General features: G+C 44.1%; 1 protein-coding gene across 1 annotated transcript in view; it reads left to right on the plus strand.

Moving 5' to 3' along the window:
• Nucleotides 1-7425: 7425 nt before the first annotated feature.
• Nucleotides 7426-18464, plus strand: part of Scai (suppressor of cancer cell invasion) — a 175288-nt gene continuing 164249 nt past the window's right edge. Inside the window, exons 1-2 of the mRNA XM_004662802.2 lie at nucleotides 7426-7547; nucleotides 8176-8220. Coding sequence (XP_004662859.1) covers nucleotides 7495-7547; nucleotides 8176-8220 — 98 coding nt within the window. The 5' untranslated portion in view covers nucleotides 7426-7494. The remainder of the gene's footprint in view (nucleotides 7548-8175; nucleotides 8221-18464) is intronic.

An 18464-nucleotide genomic window follows, 5' to 3' on the forward strand; every position in this document is an offset into this window, starting at 1 on the left:
GAACTGTCTATTTTGAATTGCCATTTACTCTCTTTCTCATTTGGCTGATACAGTCTTGGCTACCTTTTTATAGGTTAACGTGTCTCTCTGAAATCTTCTTTAAGTGTGTTCCGTTGGGTGTGATCCTAAAAAGCCTGAATCAAGAGCACATTTAATATGCAACCAGCAGCGGCTCCTATTCCATCTGGATATCTAGAACTCTTGGAAGATTTTGACATCGTTTTGCTTTTGAAATAAGGTTCAAAATGTTCATTGCATTAACATTTGTATGTCTTCACTGTGTGAACCCGGCACCAGCTGTTGGAAAATGCCTGTACTGTGAAAACAAATCAGGACATTCTCTGAGCCTCTGTCCTTGTCAGAAATAGAATCACTTTCTGTCAGATTCCAGAAAATTGTGTGTCAGAGTTGACTAGAGATAATAGCAAGAGTCCAGACTTTTAAATGTCATTGTTTTTTAAAAGCTAATATTTGTAAAGCACTTTTCAGGTCTTTGAGTGAAAGGTGCCATATCCCTTCGGTGCATATCTAATAAAAAGATTATAGGAAGTTTGTGAAAATATTAATTTTATCTACTGCATAAATCTGTAATGTACCCTGACAAGAAGTTAGTATTTCATACAAATTAAATATAACAAATACTGATTACTGAGCCATGCGTGGTGGTACACACCTTTAATCCCAGCGCTCAGGAGGCAGAGGTAGGAGGATCACCATGAGTTCAAGGCCACCCTGAGACTACATAGTGAATTCCAGGTCAGCCTGGATAGGGGGAGACCCTACCTCAAAAAACAAAATGAAAAAGGGCTGGAGAGTTTGCTTATCAGTTAAGGCCCTTGCCAGCAAAGCCAAGGGATCCAGGTTCAATTCCTCAGTACCCATGTAAGGCCAGATGTACAGGTAATGCATTTGTGTGGAGTACATTTGGAATAGCTAGAAGCCCTGGCATGCCCATATTCATTCTCTCTCTCTTTCTCTCTTTTTCTCTCCCTCCCCCCCTCCCCTTCCGCCTCCCTCTCTGTCAAATAAATGAATAAATAAAATGCTGATTCTTTCACTTGGTTGCTTGACTGGTAAACAAAAACTGTTTTTCTGCACTTGCTTTTGGTCTGAGTGTTCCAATTCCTTAAAAGTAAATATGTTGTTACAACCTGGACCAGGCACCCAGAACCATGCTTAATGAGATCATAGCTTGATTCAAATACAGAATTTCTTTAGGGTATGTCAACAAAAATACTTTATTCCACTTAGTCCATGGGTACCCACTGTGGTTCTCAATACTCTGTGTAGAAATGGGACAACTGGGCTGGAGAGATGGTTTAGTGGTTAAGCGCTTGCCTGTGAAGCCTAAGGACCCCGGTTCGAGGCTCGGTTCCCCAGGTCCCACGTTAGCCAGATGCTAGCCAGATGCACAAGGGGGCGCACGCATCTGGAGTTCGTTTGCAGAGGCTGGAAGCCCTGGCGCGCCCATTCCCTCTATCTCCCTCTATCTGTCTGTCTCTCTGTGTCTGTCGCTCTCAAATAAATAAATAAATAAATAAATAAATAAATAAATAAATAAATAAATAAATAAATAAATAAATAAAAATTAAAAAAAAAGAAATGGGACAACTGAAAAAACAAACAGGGCTGAGGAATTTGTGCTGCAGATAAAGGCACTTGCTTGCAAAGCTTGCCAATCAGGGTTCACTTCCCCAGTACCAACATAAAGCCAGATGCACACCTGCAGTGCATTTGCAGTGTCAAGAAGGCATTGGTTTTCTCTGTCTCCTTGCAAAATATTTTATTTTCTAAATATATATATATAATATATATATATATATATATATATATATATTTTTTTTTTTTTTTTTTTTTTTTTTTCCCCGAGGTAGGGTCTCACTCTGGCTCAAGCTGACCTGGAATTCGCCATGGAGTCTCAGGGTGGCCTCGAACTCTTGGTGATCCTCCTACCTCTGCCTCCCGAGTGCTGGGATTAAAGGCGTGCGCCACCAAGCCTGGCTTTATTTTCTAAAGATTTTTGAGTTAGGTTCTCACTAGCCCAGGCTGTCCTGGAACTTTTTCTGTAGCCTCAGGCTGGCCTTGAACTCACAGAGATCCTCTTATATCTGCCCCCGAGTGCAAATAAAATATTTTAAGATAAACAACAACTGTAATGTGCACATCTAGGTAAATACTGTGCATGCCCTATTTTATGGTATGCTTGATCTCACTATATTGGCCTCCACCCCCTGCCTGGATTGGAGAGGACAGGTTACTTGTTCCAGGTCATCCAGGAAAGCTGGAACTTGAACCTCTACTGTATCACACAGCAGGAGTACATCTCAAGTTTTCTATTTTAAGCGGTATTGGTTTTTGTAGTGGTGTGATCCTGAACACATTGAATTCTCCAAATCTTACATTTCTGTTTAAGAGTATACTTGACTTCAGTATTAAAAATAGCACACATATCCAGTACCTGGTCTGATGTTTTCATTTCTTGAGGACTCTGCCCAAATTCAGTGTAAAAAAGTAGTAGTCTGGCACATGCCTGTGAAAGCTAAGGACCCAGGTTTAATTCTCCAGGTCCCACATAAGCCAGATGCACATGGTGGCACATGCATCTGGAGTTTGTTTGTACTGGGTAGAGGCCCTGTTGTGTCCATTCTCTCTCTGTCTCTAATTAAAAAAAAAGTAGAACTGAGTATGCTGGCTCATGCCTTTAATCCCAGCACTTGAGAGGCAGAGGTAGGAGGATTGTTGTGAGTTCAAGGGTACCCTGAGACTATATAGTGACTTTCAGGTCAACCTGAGTTAGAGTGAGACCCTACCTGGGGGTGGGTGGTGGGGAAGAATCCAAGCGTAACATTTTTTTCAAGCTAGGGTCTTACTCTAGCTCAGGCTGACCTGGAATTCACTATGTAGTCTCAGGGTGGCTATGAACTCTGCAATCCTACTACCTCTGCCTCCAGGGTGCTGTGATTAAAGGAGTGTAACACCGCGCCCAGTTAAGGGCAACAATTTTTAACAATGTATCTCTTAGTACAATAAATATGGAGAAGGAAATGTTTGATGTAGGTGGGGTAATTGAAAAGACTTAAAAATAAGAATAAATATATTTTAAAATCTTACAAAACGGGGCTGGAGAGATGACATAGTGGTTAAGATGTTTGCCTGTAAAGCCAAAGGATCCTGTTTCAATTCTCCAGCCCCCATATAAGCCAGATACACAAGGGGGCGCATGCATCTGGAGTTCATTTGCAGTGGCTGGAGGTCCTGGTGCACCTATTCTTTCTCTCTGCCTCTTTCTCTCAAATAATTTGATAAATAAAATATATTAAGAAAAGAAAAGACTTAAAAATGTGAAACATGGGCTGGAGAGATGGCTTAGCGAATAATGTGCTTGCTTGCGAAGACAAATGACTCAGGTTTGATTCCCCAGTACCCACGTAAGCCAGATGCACAAGGTGTTGTATGTGTCTGAGTTTGTTTGCAGAGGCTGGAGGACCTGCCATGCCATTCTCTATCTGCCTTTCTCTCATACAAATAAAAAAATATTTTTAAAATATGAAATATGAGCTGGAAGGATGGAATGTGCATATTTTAGAGTAAAAAGCCTCAGAAGCAGAGATTACTAGAACTGGGACACAAAGATGAAGATTTTAGGGTACGTTTTGACAAGGTCTGAGAATGAAGAGATGTAGTTCTCTTTGACAATGTCTACTGTGTGTCAGAATAGGCTAGCTATGGAAAATCCTGGAAAGTAGGACTTTGGTCGATAAGAAGCATCAAAAGTAGCATTTCAGGGCTGGAGAGATGGCTTAGCGGTTAAGCGCTTGCCTGTGAAGCCTAAGGACCCTGGTTCGAGACTTGGTTCCCCAGGTCCCACATTAGCCAGATGCACAAGTGGGCGCATGCATCTGGAGTTCGTTTGCAGAGGCTGGAAGCCCTGGCGCGCCCATTCTCTCTCTCTCCCCCCCTCTATCTGTCTTTCTCTCTGTGTCTGTCGATCTCAAATAAATTAAAAAAAAAAAATATTCAAAAAAAAAAAGTGGCATTTCAAGAGCTGGAGAGATAGCTTAGCAGTTAAGGCGCTTGTCTGCAAAGCCAAAGGACCCAGGTTTGACTTCCCCAGGACCCACATAAGCCAGATGCATAAGGGGGTGTACGCATCTGGAGTTCGTTTGCAGTGGCAAGAGGCCCTGGTGTGCCCATTCTCTTTCTCTCTGCCTGCCTATTTCTGTATCTCTCTTTTCAAATAAATAAATAAAAATAAAAAATATTTTTTTAAAAAGTGTTATTTCCAGTTTACACTTGAGGGCTGGAGAGATGGCTCAGGGTTTAAAGGTTCTTGTTTGTAAAAGCAAGTCTGATTTCCTGGCTTTGATTCTCCAGTACACACATGAAGTGAGATTCACAAAGTGGTACATGCATCTGTGGTTAATTTGCAGTGGAAAAAGGCCATATGTTCCTAGTCTCACTTATTCATTCTCCTCCTCCTTGCAATAAAATCTTTTTTGTTGTTTGTTTGTTTGTTTATTTACTTATTGGTTTTTCGAGGTAGAGTCTCACTCTGGTCCAGGCTGACCTGGAATTAACTCTCATCTCAGGGTGGCTTTGAACTCATGGCAATCCTACCGCTGCCTCCTGAGTGCTGGGATTAAAGGCATGAGCCACAAGCCCGGCTTGTTTATTTTTATTTATTTGTTTGAGAGCTATGGGGAGAGACTGAGCACACCAGTGCCTCCAGCCACTGAAAACAAACTCCAGATACATGTGCCACCTTGTGCATGTGGCTTATGTGGGTACTAGGGAATTGAGCCTCAAACAGGGGTCCTTGGGCTTCACAGGCAAGTGCTTAACCGCTAAGCCATCTCTCTAGCTCTCAAATAAAATATTTAATAAAAAAAATTGCCATCTTTTTTTTTTTGAGGTAGGGTTTCACTCTAGCCCAGGCTGACCTGGAATTCACTATGTAGTTTCAGGGCGGAAAATTGCACCTTTTAAGCCGGACGTGGTGGCACACTTCTTTAATCCCAGCACTTGGGAGGCAGAGGTAGGAGGATTGCCACTGTGGGTTCAAGGCCACCCTCAGACTACAGAGCGAATTCCAGGCCAGCCTGAGCTAGACTGAGACCCTACCTCAAAAAAAAAAAAAAAAAAATGCCCCTTTTAATGAGGAGCTCTCTGTACTTTCTTCTTTTGCTTTCTCTTAATCTCATATAGTCTCTAAACCTTAAAATAAAAGATTACCTCTGAAGTGAGTCTGGCCTTCACGTATGTAAAAAGAACTACATAGGAATAAAGAACCCTTTACACAAAATACATCTGGTTCTGTGGAAAACTAGTAGCAAATTTTTGCCTTTTGTGGAGATAAGTCAGAAATTTGTCCCCTACCCATTATTGGTGTATAATACTTGTTCTGATAAAGTTGAAGTTCTATACCTACTCCCAATGTCAAATAAATACCAAGGATTTGCCAAACAGTAGTCCCATATGAGTATAAAGATATAGGGAGTACTTATCTTTTGGTTTTGTTTTTTCGATGAGGTTCTCACTGTAGCCCAGGCTGTTCTCCAACACAGTGATCCTCTTCAGCCCCCTGAGTGCTGGGATTAAAGGTGTGTGCCACCATGCTTGGCTGTATTTACCATATTAAAGAGTTTACAGGGGCTGGGGAGATGGCTCAGGGTGAAAGGCACTTGCAAAACCTGTCTGTCCAGGTTCCCCAGTACCCACATAAAGCCAGATGCACAAAGTGGTACATGTGTTGAGTTCATTTGTAGTGGTAAAAATCCCTGTGAGCCCATTTTCTCTCTTGCAAAAAAGAGATAATTTTCTGGGCTGGAGAGATGGCTTAGCGGTTAAGCGCTTGCCTATGAAGCCTAAGGACCCCGGTTCGAGGCTTGGTTCCCCAGGTCCCACGTTAGCCAGATGCACAAGGGGGCGCACGCGTCTGGAGTTCGTTTGCAGAGGCTGGAAGCCCTGGCGCGCCCATTCTCTCTCTCTCCCTCTATCTGTCTTTCTCTCTGTGTCTATTGCTCTCAAATAAATAAATAAATAAATTTAAAAAAGAGATAATTTTCTATTAGTAAACTTTTCTACTAAAGTGTGGCCTTTTTAGAATAGAAGAGTAAAGGTGACAATGCTTATGTAGTGGTAATTTTGATGCTTAAGTCTGTCAGGAAAGGCAGTAAAAAGGCTGGAATGTAGTTGAGTTGTTAGAGTGCTTGCATGAAATTCTGGGTTCCATCCTCACCACTGCATAAAACTTATGTGGTGGCACATAACTTTAATTCCAGCACTCAGGAGTGGAGATTGGAAGATCAGAAGTTCAAGGTCATCCTCAGCTACATGGAGTTGGAGGCCAGCCTTGAGTCTTTGACCTAAACATGCAGTGAAATTTATTTTAAGACTGGTTAACTGGTGTAGACCTCAGGTCCATCTGCAGTGGCACAGAATGGCTAGTGTTTTCAAGAATCATTCTTTTTAGGCCTTTCCAAATGGAACACAGTTACTGCATCAATTCCTTTTGCAGTGTGATCTTATTTTCCCTGCCAATTAAAAAATTATCTTACTTTCTTAAAAGCATGCACCTAAGTTGTGCTCTCTTCTTGTAGCTAAATCATGCTTTAGTTTTGATGCATTCTTAAAATTTCAGACTGGATCTTTTTTTTTTTTTTTAATTTATTTATTTGAGAGCGACAGACACAGAGAGAAAGACAGATAGAGGGAGAGAGAGAGAATGGGTGCGCCAGGGCTTCCGGCCTCTGCAAACGAACTCCAGACGCGTGCGCCCCCTTGTGCATCTGGCTAACGTGGGACCTGGGGAACCGAGCCTCAAACCGGGGTCCTTAGGCTTCATAGGCAAGCGCTTAACCGCTAAGCCATCTCTCCAGCCCCAGACTGGATCTTTGAGTAATAGTAGCATTGAGTCGACCATTTCTACAAGATGCTGATAGGGACCGCACTCAAGTTGTCCCAAAAGGAAGCTCCTTTTGGGGAGTGTTGCTTTGCTCTCGCAGCTGCTGGACACATTTTGAGAAACTGCAGCACTTAATTTTGGTTCTTTCTGGCGTGGTGCGGAGGTGGTAGGAGCCAGCAGGTGTCTGCAAAGCGGGACTCGGAGCCAAGAGAACCTGTGGGCAGGTGTCTGGGGCGGCAGGTGCAGTTCCCATGTTTGGACGTACGGTGGCGCTCGGGTCTCCCCCACCCTCGCTGCTAGCAGTCTCTAAGGCACCTCCGTCGCCACCTGCAATCTCAACCAAACGTCTGGGTGGGCCGCTCAAGATTTGACGGCACGATCGCCCAATCGACGGTCAGACCCTTGGACACACTGACGAGGCAACCAATGGGAGCTCAGGAGAGGCGCGGAGGGGGCGGAGCCTGCTGCAAGCCTGGCCGAGGCGCGAGGCCCTCCTCCCGCCTCTCCGCCTACTCCAGCCTCCGCCGCCTCAGCTTACCGAGCGAGCCCTGCGGCCGCCGGAGCAGCTCCCGCGGCGGAGCCGGAGCCGGATGGTCAGAGGAGCCCGGCAGCCCCAGCAGCCGCGGAGTCGCCTGGCCCCCAGGTGCGGCCGAGGACTCGGTGGAGGCCGAGCTGTGGGGCCAGGGCGCGGGCGAGGGGACGGGGCCCTGGGGGGCAGCGGCTGAGGGCGCCGAGATGGATGAGGGGGCCGGAGGTGCAGACCCAGAGCCTCCGGCGCGCCTCGGGACGCAGGGAGACGGAATCCTCCAGGCGGAGGGAGACGGGCGCGCTAGGCAGGGGCGAGGGGCCGCGGAATGCGGGGGGCGCCTGGCTGGGAGGGGCGGGGCTCCGGGGGGCTGAGCTCAGTCCGGGGTGGCGGGGCCACCGGAGAGGGTGGGGGGCTTAAGAGAGTGGACCAGGCAGACAATGAGGAGGTCGGTGGGGGCCGATGGTTTTTTTGGGAGAACTGGGCTGTGACCAATCGGGGCTGAGCATGGGGTGAGGGACCTGAAGGCAAGAGCAAGGGTTAGGGCCATACAGCATTAGGGGAGCAGCGAGTCCCCATCGATGGATGCTTGCAGGGCATAAGGTGTTTTGTAAGGTCAGGTATGGCCATGCCGAGCTTTTGCTGTTAAGAGGGTGGGATGTGGAGTGCTCACTGCGCTACTGTATGGTCCGGGCTTGTGATCTTGTATCACTTTTAGTTACCATCTTATTTGTTTCGTCTGTAGACTGACTGGCACAGTGGAGAAACCTCCTCGAAAACGGAAAAGCAGGTAAGAATTCAAATGCCTTCATTTTTTGGCTTCATGTTTTTCTGTTTGCCTGACTGCACCTGTGCCGTACTGCATAATTGTACAAGGCCAGTAAATGAAGTTTCTTATTCAGCTTCTTGTTCAGTGACTATAACTACATACAAGATTTTTATTTTGAAGACTACACATCGCTACCCGTTTTTTCCCTTTTTTGGGGGGGGCATACAATATGACAAACATGGAAAATTGAGAAATCCTATATTATTCTTTAGTTATAATTTCAACATTACCATCTCTGTAAAGCTGGTGTTTATTGAACAGCTTGTGTGTCAAATAATGTATGCAAGTTTGTTTTAATTTTTTTAATTTACTTATTTGAGAGAGAGTGCAACAGAGAGAAAGAGAGGGGGAGGAGAGGGAGGGAGGGAGGGAGGGAGAGAGAGTGGGTGCACCAGGGCCTCCTGCCACTGGAAATGAATTCCAAATGCATGTACTACTTTGTGCGTCTAGCTTTATGTGGGTACTGTAGAATGCAACCCAGGCCGTCAGGCTTTGCAAACCCGTGCATTTAACAACTGAACCATTTTTCTAGCCCTAAAAATACATATTTTTTTTAATTTGTGGGAGGAATAAGGCCACAGAGAGACAATGGGCTTGCTGGGGCCTTTAGCCATTGCAGGTGAACTCCAGACACACGCACCACTTTGTGCATCTGGCTTTAAGTGGGTACTGGGGAATCAAACCTTGGGCCAGCAGACTTTACCAGTGAGTACCTTTAAGCACTGAGCCATCTTCCCAGCCCCACAGTTTCTGTAATCCTTGAGGTACCCTAAGGTAGTAAAATTTTGTAGGAGAGAGAATTGAGTCACAGAGTGGACAAATATTTACCCAAGATCCTATATCTAATAAATGATAGAACTAAGGATTTGAGTCCAGACAGTCAGACTACAGAGCTCTTAAGCATTTATACTGTAACCCCCCGGCAAGGTAGGATCTCACTCTAGCCTAGGCTGACCTGGGGTTCACTATGTGTCTCAGGGTTGCCTCAAACTCACAGCAATCCTCCTGCCTCTGCCTCCTCAGCGCTCTGGAATTCAAGGTGTTTGATACCATGCCTGGCTATACTGTAATACTTTTAATATGCAGTTATTATGGCAGATGGGAGACGGTTCAACAGGTAAGAACATTTGCTGCTTGAGTATGGAGACCTCATCAATCCCCAGTATCCAACTAACAACAAAACAAAAAGCCAGGCATGGTCATGCATGCCTACCACCCCAGCACTGTGGGTGAGGGTGGAGACAGGAGAATCTCTGGGGCTCTCAGGTCAGCCAGCCTTACCAAAAAACAGACAGATTGAGACTCTGCCTCAGGGAAATAAGGTGGAAAAGCAATAGAGGCATTAGAGGCAGCAGTATCTTCCTCAGGCTCCACAGAATGTCCAAGGGGACCTCATATCTGCACGCACAGGTGCATTCACCACATAAACCACATATATACACCATATACTATATATATAAACATGTATTTAAAAAATTATTGACAGCTTCCATAATTATAGACAACCCATGGTAATTCCCTCCCTACCTCTGCTTTCCCTTTTGTAACTCCACTCTCCATCATACCCCTGCCCCCTTTCAATCAGTCTTTTATTTTGATGTCATGATCTTTTCCTCCTATTATGATGGTCTTGTGTAGGTAGTGTCAGGCACTGAGAAGTCATAGATAGCCAGGCCATTTTGTGTCTGGAGGACTGTGTTGTAAGGAGTCCTATCCTTCCTTTGGCTGTTACATTCTTTCTGCCACCTCTTGCACATACATTTTTTTTTTTTTTTCATTTTTCAATTTCTTGAGGTAGGTTCTCACTCTAGCCCATGCTTACCTGGAACTCTGTAGTCCCAAACTGGCCTTAAACTCACAGTGATTCTCCTACCTCTGCCTCCCAAGTGCTGAGATTAAAGGCATATGCCACCACACCTGGAATTTTTTCCCCCCTTTTTTTCTTTTTTGAAGGTAGGGTCTCACTGTAACCCAGGCTGACCTGTAATTCACTATTAGTCTCAGGATGGCCTAAAACTCATGGTGATGCACCTACCACTGTCTCCCAAATGCTAGGATTAAAGGTGTGTGCCACCATGCTGGACCTGGTTTTTTTTTTTTTCTTTTTAATGGAAAATACAGCTTTTTCTTTTATCTTTCTTTCTTTCTTGTTTTTGTTTTTCGAAGTAGGGTCTCACTCTAGCCCAGGCTGACCTGGAATATGCTATGTAGTCTCAGGGTGACCTAGAACTCATGGCGATCCTCCTACCTCTGCCTCCTGAGTGCTGGGATTAAAGGGGTGCGCCACCTGGCCTGGCTCTTTCTATTTTTTTTGTTGTACATTGAATCTAATAAATGGAAATGGCTGAGCCCGAGAAAAATAGCAAAGTATAGGCCATAGACAAGTGAATTATTCCTTAACTAGTAAAGAAAAACAACCTTCCACAAATATTTTTGAGTACATTCCATGTGTCAGGTACTACAGAGCAATTCCTTATAGTCAGTTACATATGTTGGCTTTGGTCTAGAGAAAGTATCTACAGTAATGAGGGTGACCAGTAGAATTATTTTCACAGTTAATACCTAAGACGTTATGTTTGTGAATATACAGAAATCCTCAAAAGTAGGTAGGAAATGTTGATGTTGGAAATGGCAATAGTCAAAATACCTTTGATACTGTTGAGGCCTGTCACATCCACTGTGGTGCATACACCCACTGAGTACTCAAAATGTAGGGACCAAGCCAGACCTGGTGGTGCACGCTTTTAATCCCAGCACTCGGGAGGCAGAGGTAGGAGGGTCTCTGTGAGTCCAAGGCCACCCTGAGACTACATACTGAATTCCAGGTCAGCCTGAGCTAGAGTGAGACCTTGCCTCAAAAAACTAAGGAAAAAAAAATGTAGGGAACATACCTGAGGAACTGGTTTTTGTGTGTGTGTGTGTGTGTGTGTGTGTATGCATGTGTGTATATATATTCCTGTGTGTGTGTGTACATGAATGAATGTGGAGGCCAGAGATTGATGGATATCTTCCTCAGTTTCACTCTACACTATTATTATTACTATTAATTTTTTTTAACAAACTCCAGACACATGCTACCTAGTACATCTGGATTTACTTAGGTACTGGGGACTGAACCTGGGTCCTTTGTCTTTGCTGGAAAATGCCTTAACTGCTAAGCCTTCGCTCTAGCTCTATTATTATTATTATTATTATTATTATTATTATTATTATTATCATTATTATTATTATTGGTTATTCGAGGTAGGGTTTCCCTCTAGTCCAGGCTGACCTGGAACTCACTTTGTAGTCTCAGGGTGGCCTCGAACTCATGGTGATCCTCTTACCTCTCTGCCTCCTGAGTGCTGGGATTAAAGGTGTACACCACCATGCCTGGTTTATTGTTACTATTTTTTTTTTTGAGGTAGGGTCTCACTCTAGCCCAGGCTGACCTGGAATTCACTATGGAGTCTCAGGGTGGCCTCGAACTCATGGCAATCCTCCTACCTCTGCCTCCCAAGTGCTGGGATTAAAGGTGTGCACCACCACTCCTGGCTATTGTTACTATTTTTGAGGTAGGGTCTTACTCTAGCCCAGGCAGACCTGGAATTCACTGTATTCTCAGGGTGGTCTCAAACTCACAGTGATCTTTCTACCTCTGCTTCCTGAGTGCTAGGAATAAAGGCGTGCACCACCGCCTGGCCTGTTCCTATTTTTTGACTTGGTATATGTCACTGTCAAAATCACTTATTTGGCTAGACTATCTAGCAAACCCTAGATGTCCTCCTGTCTCTGCTTCCCCAGCACTGGGGTCAAGGGCATGCAACACTATGCTGGGATCTGAACTAAGGTTCTTGCTGTAACACAGTAAGCACTTTTACCCTCTGAGCCATCCCCCCAAGCCCCTGGATGTATAATTTAAATTTACAAGCTCAGTAGTCAGTGGAAAATGTTTTAAGTATGTTTTGAGAATCTTTGGGTATGTGACTTTCTTCTATAAATTTTATGAAGTCTTAATGTCCACCAAATATTTCCAATGAGCTGGGTATGGTGGCTCATATCTTTGATCCCAGCACTTAGTAGGCAAAGGTAGGAGGATCACCATGAGTTTGAGGCCAGCCTGAGACTACACAGTAATTTCAGGTCAGCCTGGGCTAGAGTAAGACCCTACCTTGAAAAAAAAAAAAAAACCAAAAAAATTTCCAATGAACATGTATTTTTCAAAATGAGGTAATATAAAACAAACACTAGATTTTAGTCAGCACAGAAATAAGAACATAAGGTATCTCGCTCTAAATTAAATTATTTATTGGAGATAGAGAAAATATGGGTATGCCAGGGTCTTTTGCCACTGTAAATGAACTCCAGACACATGCACCACTTTGTGTGTCTGGCTTGGGTACTGGAGAATCAAACCTGGACTCTCAGGCTGTACAATAAAGTGCCTTTCACCACTGAGCCATCTCTCTAGACCCTCATTCCAAGTTTTATTTACTTATTATTTTCTTTCTTTCTTTTTTTTTTTTGAGGTAGGTTCTCATTCTAGCCCAAGCTGACCTGGAACTCACTCTTCATTCCCAAGGTGGCCTAGAACTCACAGAGATACTCATATGTGCCTCCCAAGTGCTGGGATTAAAGGTATGCACCACCATACCCAGCTCATTCTAAATTTTAATGATTATGCTGTGGAATAATGTTTTAGGTATACCGAGTTAAATAAATCTTCATATCACTAAGATTACTTTCACATCAGGCAGTATTCTAGTTACTGCCCAGTTCGCTGCTTCCTTGCCATGCATTCAATAAACTCTTCCTGCTCTGGTCTGAAGTGAAGAATCTGTTCATCCTCACCCTGTCTCTTCCCCGCTTTCCACAGCAGCAGGTCTACTACATTTTCTTTTCCTTCCTTCCTTCCTTTCTTTCCTTTCCTTCCTTCCTTTCTCTGAGGCAAAGATGGAAGCTTTTATTCTGGAAAAACAGGAGCTGCCAGGACTAGCTCTCAAGAGTGGAGCAGTCAATTTGGGATTACAGATAGTGAGCTATATTGAGCTCGTCAGTTGGGAGAAAGTGAGGCAGGGGGAAGTGAAGAATAGGTTTCTTTAGGGGAGATCTAAGATAGCCAGGGTGTGACACCAGAGCAGTAACCTGGTGTCCTGAGAGATAAAGGAGCAGGAAACCTAGACCTGGGGCATTGTTAGGCAAGGAAGGGTTGATGGCTGGGTGATTCCTTGAGAAATGTGGTTGACCCACTTCCTTGTGTCTCTGTTGCCCTGTCTGGTACATTTTCATCTTTTCTTTTATATTTTATTTGCAAGCAGAGAGAGAGGGAGACAGAGAAAATGGGCAGTGACTCCAGCCACTGCAAACAAACAACATATGCAGGCACCATTTTGTACATTTTACTTTACGTGGGTATTAGGGAATCAAACCCAGGTTGTCAGGTTTTATAGGCAAGTGCCTTAACCACTGAGCCCTCTTTCTAGGCCTCCTACATTTTCCATTGAAAAATTCTTTCCCAGTTGCACATGGTGGTGCATGCCTTTAATCCCAACACTTGGGAGGCAGAGGTAGAGGAATCACCTAGAGTTTGAGGCTACCCTGAGACTGAATTTCAGGTCAGCCTGGGCTAGAGTGAGACCTTATCTCAGAAAACAAAAAACAAAAAAACCAAAAAAAAAATTATTTTATTTATTTGAGAGAGACAGAGAAAGAGGCAGATAGAAGGTAGATGCGTCAGGACCTCCAGCTGCTGCAAACAAATTCTAGATGCATGTGCCACATTGTGGCTTACATGGATCCTGGGAATTGAACCTGGATCCTTTGGTTTTTCAGGTAAGTACCTTAACCACTAAGCTATCTTTCTAGCCCAGCCTTTTTTGTTGTTGTTGTGAGGGCAGTTTTGGTTTATTGTTCATTACTCCACTTTAAAAAAAAAATTATTTGGTGGGGGTCCGATAGAGAATGGGCATGCCAGGGCCTCCAGCCACTGCAAATGAACTCCAGATGCATGTGCTTACTTCCGTGGGTACTGGGAAATCAAAACTGGGTCCTTTGGCTTTGCAGGCAAGTGCCTTGATCACTGCTAAGCATTTCTTCAATCCTCTACTCGCCTGCCTTCTCCTCCCCTTCCCCCCGCCAGGTAGGGTCTCACTCTAGCCTAGGCTGACCTGGAATTCACTATGTATTCTCAGGCTGGCCCCTCAAATTTACAACAGTCCTCCTACCTTGGCCTCCTTAGTGCTGGGATTAAAGGTATGTGCCACCATGCTGAGGCTATTTTTTTTTCCCAAACTTGCGTGCGTGTGTGCGTATATACATATATGTATATATACATACACACGAATATATATATTTATATATATATATATTTGTTTATGTTCTTTTTGTTTCAAGGTAATGTCTCACCCTGAGACTGATCTGGAACTCCTCATAGCGATCCTCTTATCTCTGCCTCCTGAGTGCCGGGATTCAAGGTGTGCACCACTATGCTGGGCTTATTTAAAAAAAATTTTTTTTTAAATTTATTTATTTGACAGTGACAGACAGAGAAAGAGGCAGATAGAGAAAGAGAGAGAGAGAATGGGCACGCCAAGGCCTCCAGCCTCTGCAAACGAACTCCAGACGCGTGTGCCCCCTTGTGCATCTGGCTAACGTGGGTCCTGGGGAATTGAGCCCCGGACTGGGTTTCTTAGGCTTCACAGGCAAGTGCTTAACTGCTAAGCCATCTCTCCAACCCAATTTGTTTATTTTTATTTATTTATTTGAGAGTGTCAGACAGACAGAGGCAGAGAGAAAGAACAGGTGCACCAGGGCCTCCAGCCACTGCAAATGAACTCCAGATGCATGTGCCTTGTGCATCTGGCTTATGTGGGTCCTAGGGAATCAAGCTTTGAGCTGGGGTACTTAGGCTCCACAGGCAAGCGGTTAACTGCCAAGCCATCCCTCCAGCCCCGGAAGTACTCAACAACTGAACCATCTCTTCAGCCCTCCTCTTTTTCCTTTTTTTTCTTTCTTTTTTTTTTTGAGGTAGGGTCTTGCTCTAGCCCAGGCTAACTTGGAATTCAGTCTTGAACTCATGATACCTTACCTCTGCCCTCAAAGTGCTAGGATTAAAGGCGTACTCCATCATGCCTAGCTCTTTTTCCTTTTTGTTTGAGGCAGGGTTTCAACCTAGCTCAGGCTAATTGGAACTCATTCCATATTCCAGGCTGGCCTGGAACTCACAGTGAGCCTCCTACCTCAGCCTCCTAAGTGCTGGGATGACTATCATGGTATGGTATGAGCTATCATGCCTGGCCAAAAAATCCTTTCTGAGCCTCAGAAAGAAAGAATAGAAGAAAAAATTAACTCTTCTAGGGTTATAAAAGGTCTGTTATGATGCCTGGCACATAAAAGTTTTTGTATTCAGAAAATTTCAGGTTAAAAAAGCACCCCTCCCCTATACTGACACAATGGCATGTGCCTGCAATCTCAATTTTTCAGGAGCCAAGGCCAGGGTCCATGTTGAAAAATCCTGCTTCTTTTCAGAATATGTGCAAGCGGGCTAGAGAAATGGCTTAGCGGTTAAGTGCTTGCCTGTGAAGCCTAAGGAACCCGGTTCGAGGCTCGGTTCCCCAGGTCCCACGTTAGCCAGATGCACAAGGGGGCGCACACGTCTGGAATTCGTTTGCAGAGGCTGGAAGCCCTGGCGTGCCCATTCTCTCTCTCTCCCTCTATCTGTCTTTCTCTCTGTGTCTGTTGCTCTCAAATAAATAAACAAACAAACAAAAATTCAAAATATGTGCAAGCAAGAGGATTATAATTCAACTAAAGCAATGAAGAAATGAGAGGAAAATAATAAAGTTAAGGCAGTTAGTGGCTCTGGTTTGGTTCTGATTTTCCTGGAGAAAATTGTAAAAGTAAATAAAGTCCACCTAGATTCATGGTGTATATAAAATCTACCCTGTTTTGATCAAGCCCTGAGATACAGCTCTCTCACTGGTCTACACACTGAGGCTACTGTGATTGCCTGGGATTAAAATGTCAGTGATAAGTATAGTAGTGAGTTTTTTTTTAAGCATATTTTTATTTATTTATTTGTAACCAGAGACCAAGAGAGAGAGAATGGGTGCTCAAGGGCCTCTAGCCTCTGTAAATGAACTCCAGATGCATGTGCCACTATGCTTCTGGCTTTATATAGATACTGGGGAACCCAACCTGGGTCCTTTGGCTTTTGTAGGCAAGTGCCTTAACTGCTGAGCAATTTCTCCAGCCCTCTTTTTTGTTTCCTTTCTCTTGCCTCCCTCCCTCCTCTTTCTTGTTTTTTTCCCATTTATTTATCTATTTAGTTTCTTTTTGTTTGTTTGTTTTGTTTTTCGAGGTATGGTCTCAGTCTGGTCCAGGCTGACCTGGAATTCACTATGTAATCTCAGCGTGGCCTCAAACTCATGGTGATCCTCTTACCTCTGCTTCCCAAGTGCTGGGATTAAAGGTGTGTGCCAGCACACCCAGGTATCATATTTATTTTTGTTATGGGGTCTCACTATGTAGCCCAGGGTGGCCTTCTATCTCATCATCCTGCTATAAACTTTATTCTGCTTTTTTGCACTGATAGGGATTAAAGACCTGGGCATTGTACCTTTGTAGGTTAGCACCGTAGCACTGAACTACACTCAGCATCCCATAGTGAGGTGTTGTGTATATCTATGTGTGTGTGTGTTTTGTAGGATCTCACTCTAGTTGAGGTTGGCCTTAAACTCATGGTGACCCTCCTACTTGAGGCTCTTACTGTTTTTAGCCAAGGTCTCATGTATTCCAGGCTGACCTGGAACTCACTATGTGGCTAAAAAAGAGCTTGAACTTTTGATCTTTCTGCCTCCATCTCCTTAGTGCTGGAATTACAGGAATGTACTACCATAGTTTATGTGGTGCTTTGGGTGAAACCCAGGGCTTTGTTCGTGCTAAGGCACTCTGGGCCCCATCTCCAATGGCCCCTGCCCCCCCTCCCATGATACATTTTAAAAATTTGATTCTTAGAATGCTTCTCCACCTACGCTGACATCTTGCCAGTGAAGAGTCCCCCAAAGCACCTCATGCCTTACTGCCATTGTTAATTGGAAACTTATTTTCTCATTTGAGTTCACCTTTATATGTGTGTATGATGTCAGGGTATGTGTGTGAGTGAGTGCAGGCACACGCATGCTATGGCACATGTGTGAAGGTCAGAAGAACATCTTGGATTTTGGTCCTTGTTTTCTACCCTGCTTGAGACACAGGGTCTCTCGTTTGCCACTGCATATGCCAACACATGTTGTGTTGGTTCATATGCTTGTGGGACTTTGCCTTTCAAGTTACCATAGACATGCTGGAAGTTCAGATACATGCTACTGTGACTGGCTTTATGTTGGTTCTGGGGAATCTGAACAACTCAGGTCCTCGTGCTTACATGACAAGGTCTCTACCCACTGACCCATTTCCCCAGCCTTTTACATTCTTTTTAATTTTTTTTGCGTACTTAGTACTGACAGGCAGCTCAGAAAACTAGTTAGACAATAAATGAATTTGGTGGTGAGAGATGTGGGATGGGGTCAAAATAATGTGATACTATTGAATGTTCCTGAGAGATTATTAGATTGAAAGGATTATTCAGATTAAGAAAGTTGATCTCTTGGGCTGGAGAGATGGTTCAGTGGTTAAGGCACTAGTCTGTGAAGCCCAAGGACTCAGGTTCTGTTCCTTAGTACCCATGTAAGCTAGATGTACATGGTGGTGTATGCATCTGGAGTTCATTTGCAATGGCTAGAGGCCCTGGTGTGCCCATCCTCTTGCTCTCTCTCTCAAATAAATAAATAATAATAAATGGTTAATCTCTGTGTGGTTTTGGAAAATTGTAAGGAGTTCAATATGTCTGTCTGTAATGTTTGGGTTATAAGGTAGAGAATTCTCTCAGGTCCTATTTAGAACAAGGCCCCTCAGTGTGGATAGAATTCATACTGATTAAATCTTATCTGATGTGCAAGGCAGTGGGTTCAGTCTCAACCACCAAAGTTAATAAATAAATAAAAATTTAGGGGTTGGAGAGATGGCTCAGTGGTAAAGTCACTTGCTTACAAAGGTTGCTGGCCTGGATTCAATTCCTCAGTACCCACATAAAGCCAGAGTCACACAGTAGTGCATGTGCCTGAAGTTGATTTGCAGTGTCATGGGCCATGGCATGATCATACACTCCTCGCTCTCTCAAATAAAAA

This window comes from Jaculus jaculus, chromosome 1 (assembly GCF_020740685.1).
Source record: "Jaculus jaculus isolate mJacJac1 chromosome 1, mJacJac1.mat.Y.cur, whole genome shotgun sequence".
In the NCBI taxonomy this organism is placed as follows: domain Eukaryota; kingdom Metazoa; phylum Chordata; class Mammalia; order Rodentia; family Dipodidae; genus Jaculus; species Jaculus jaculus.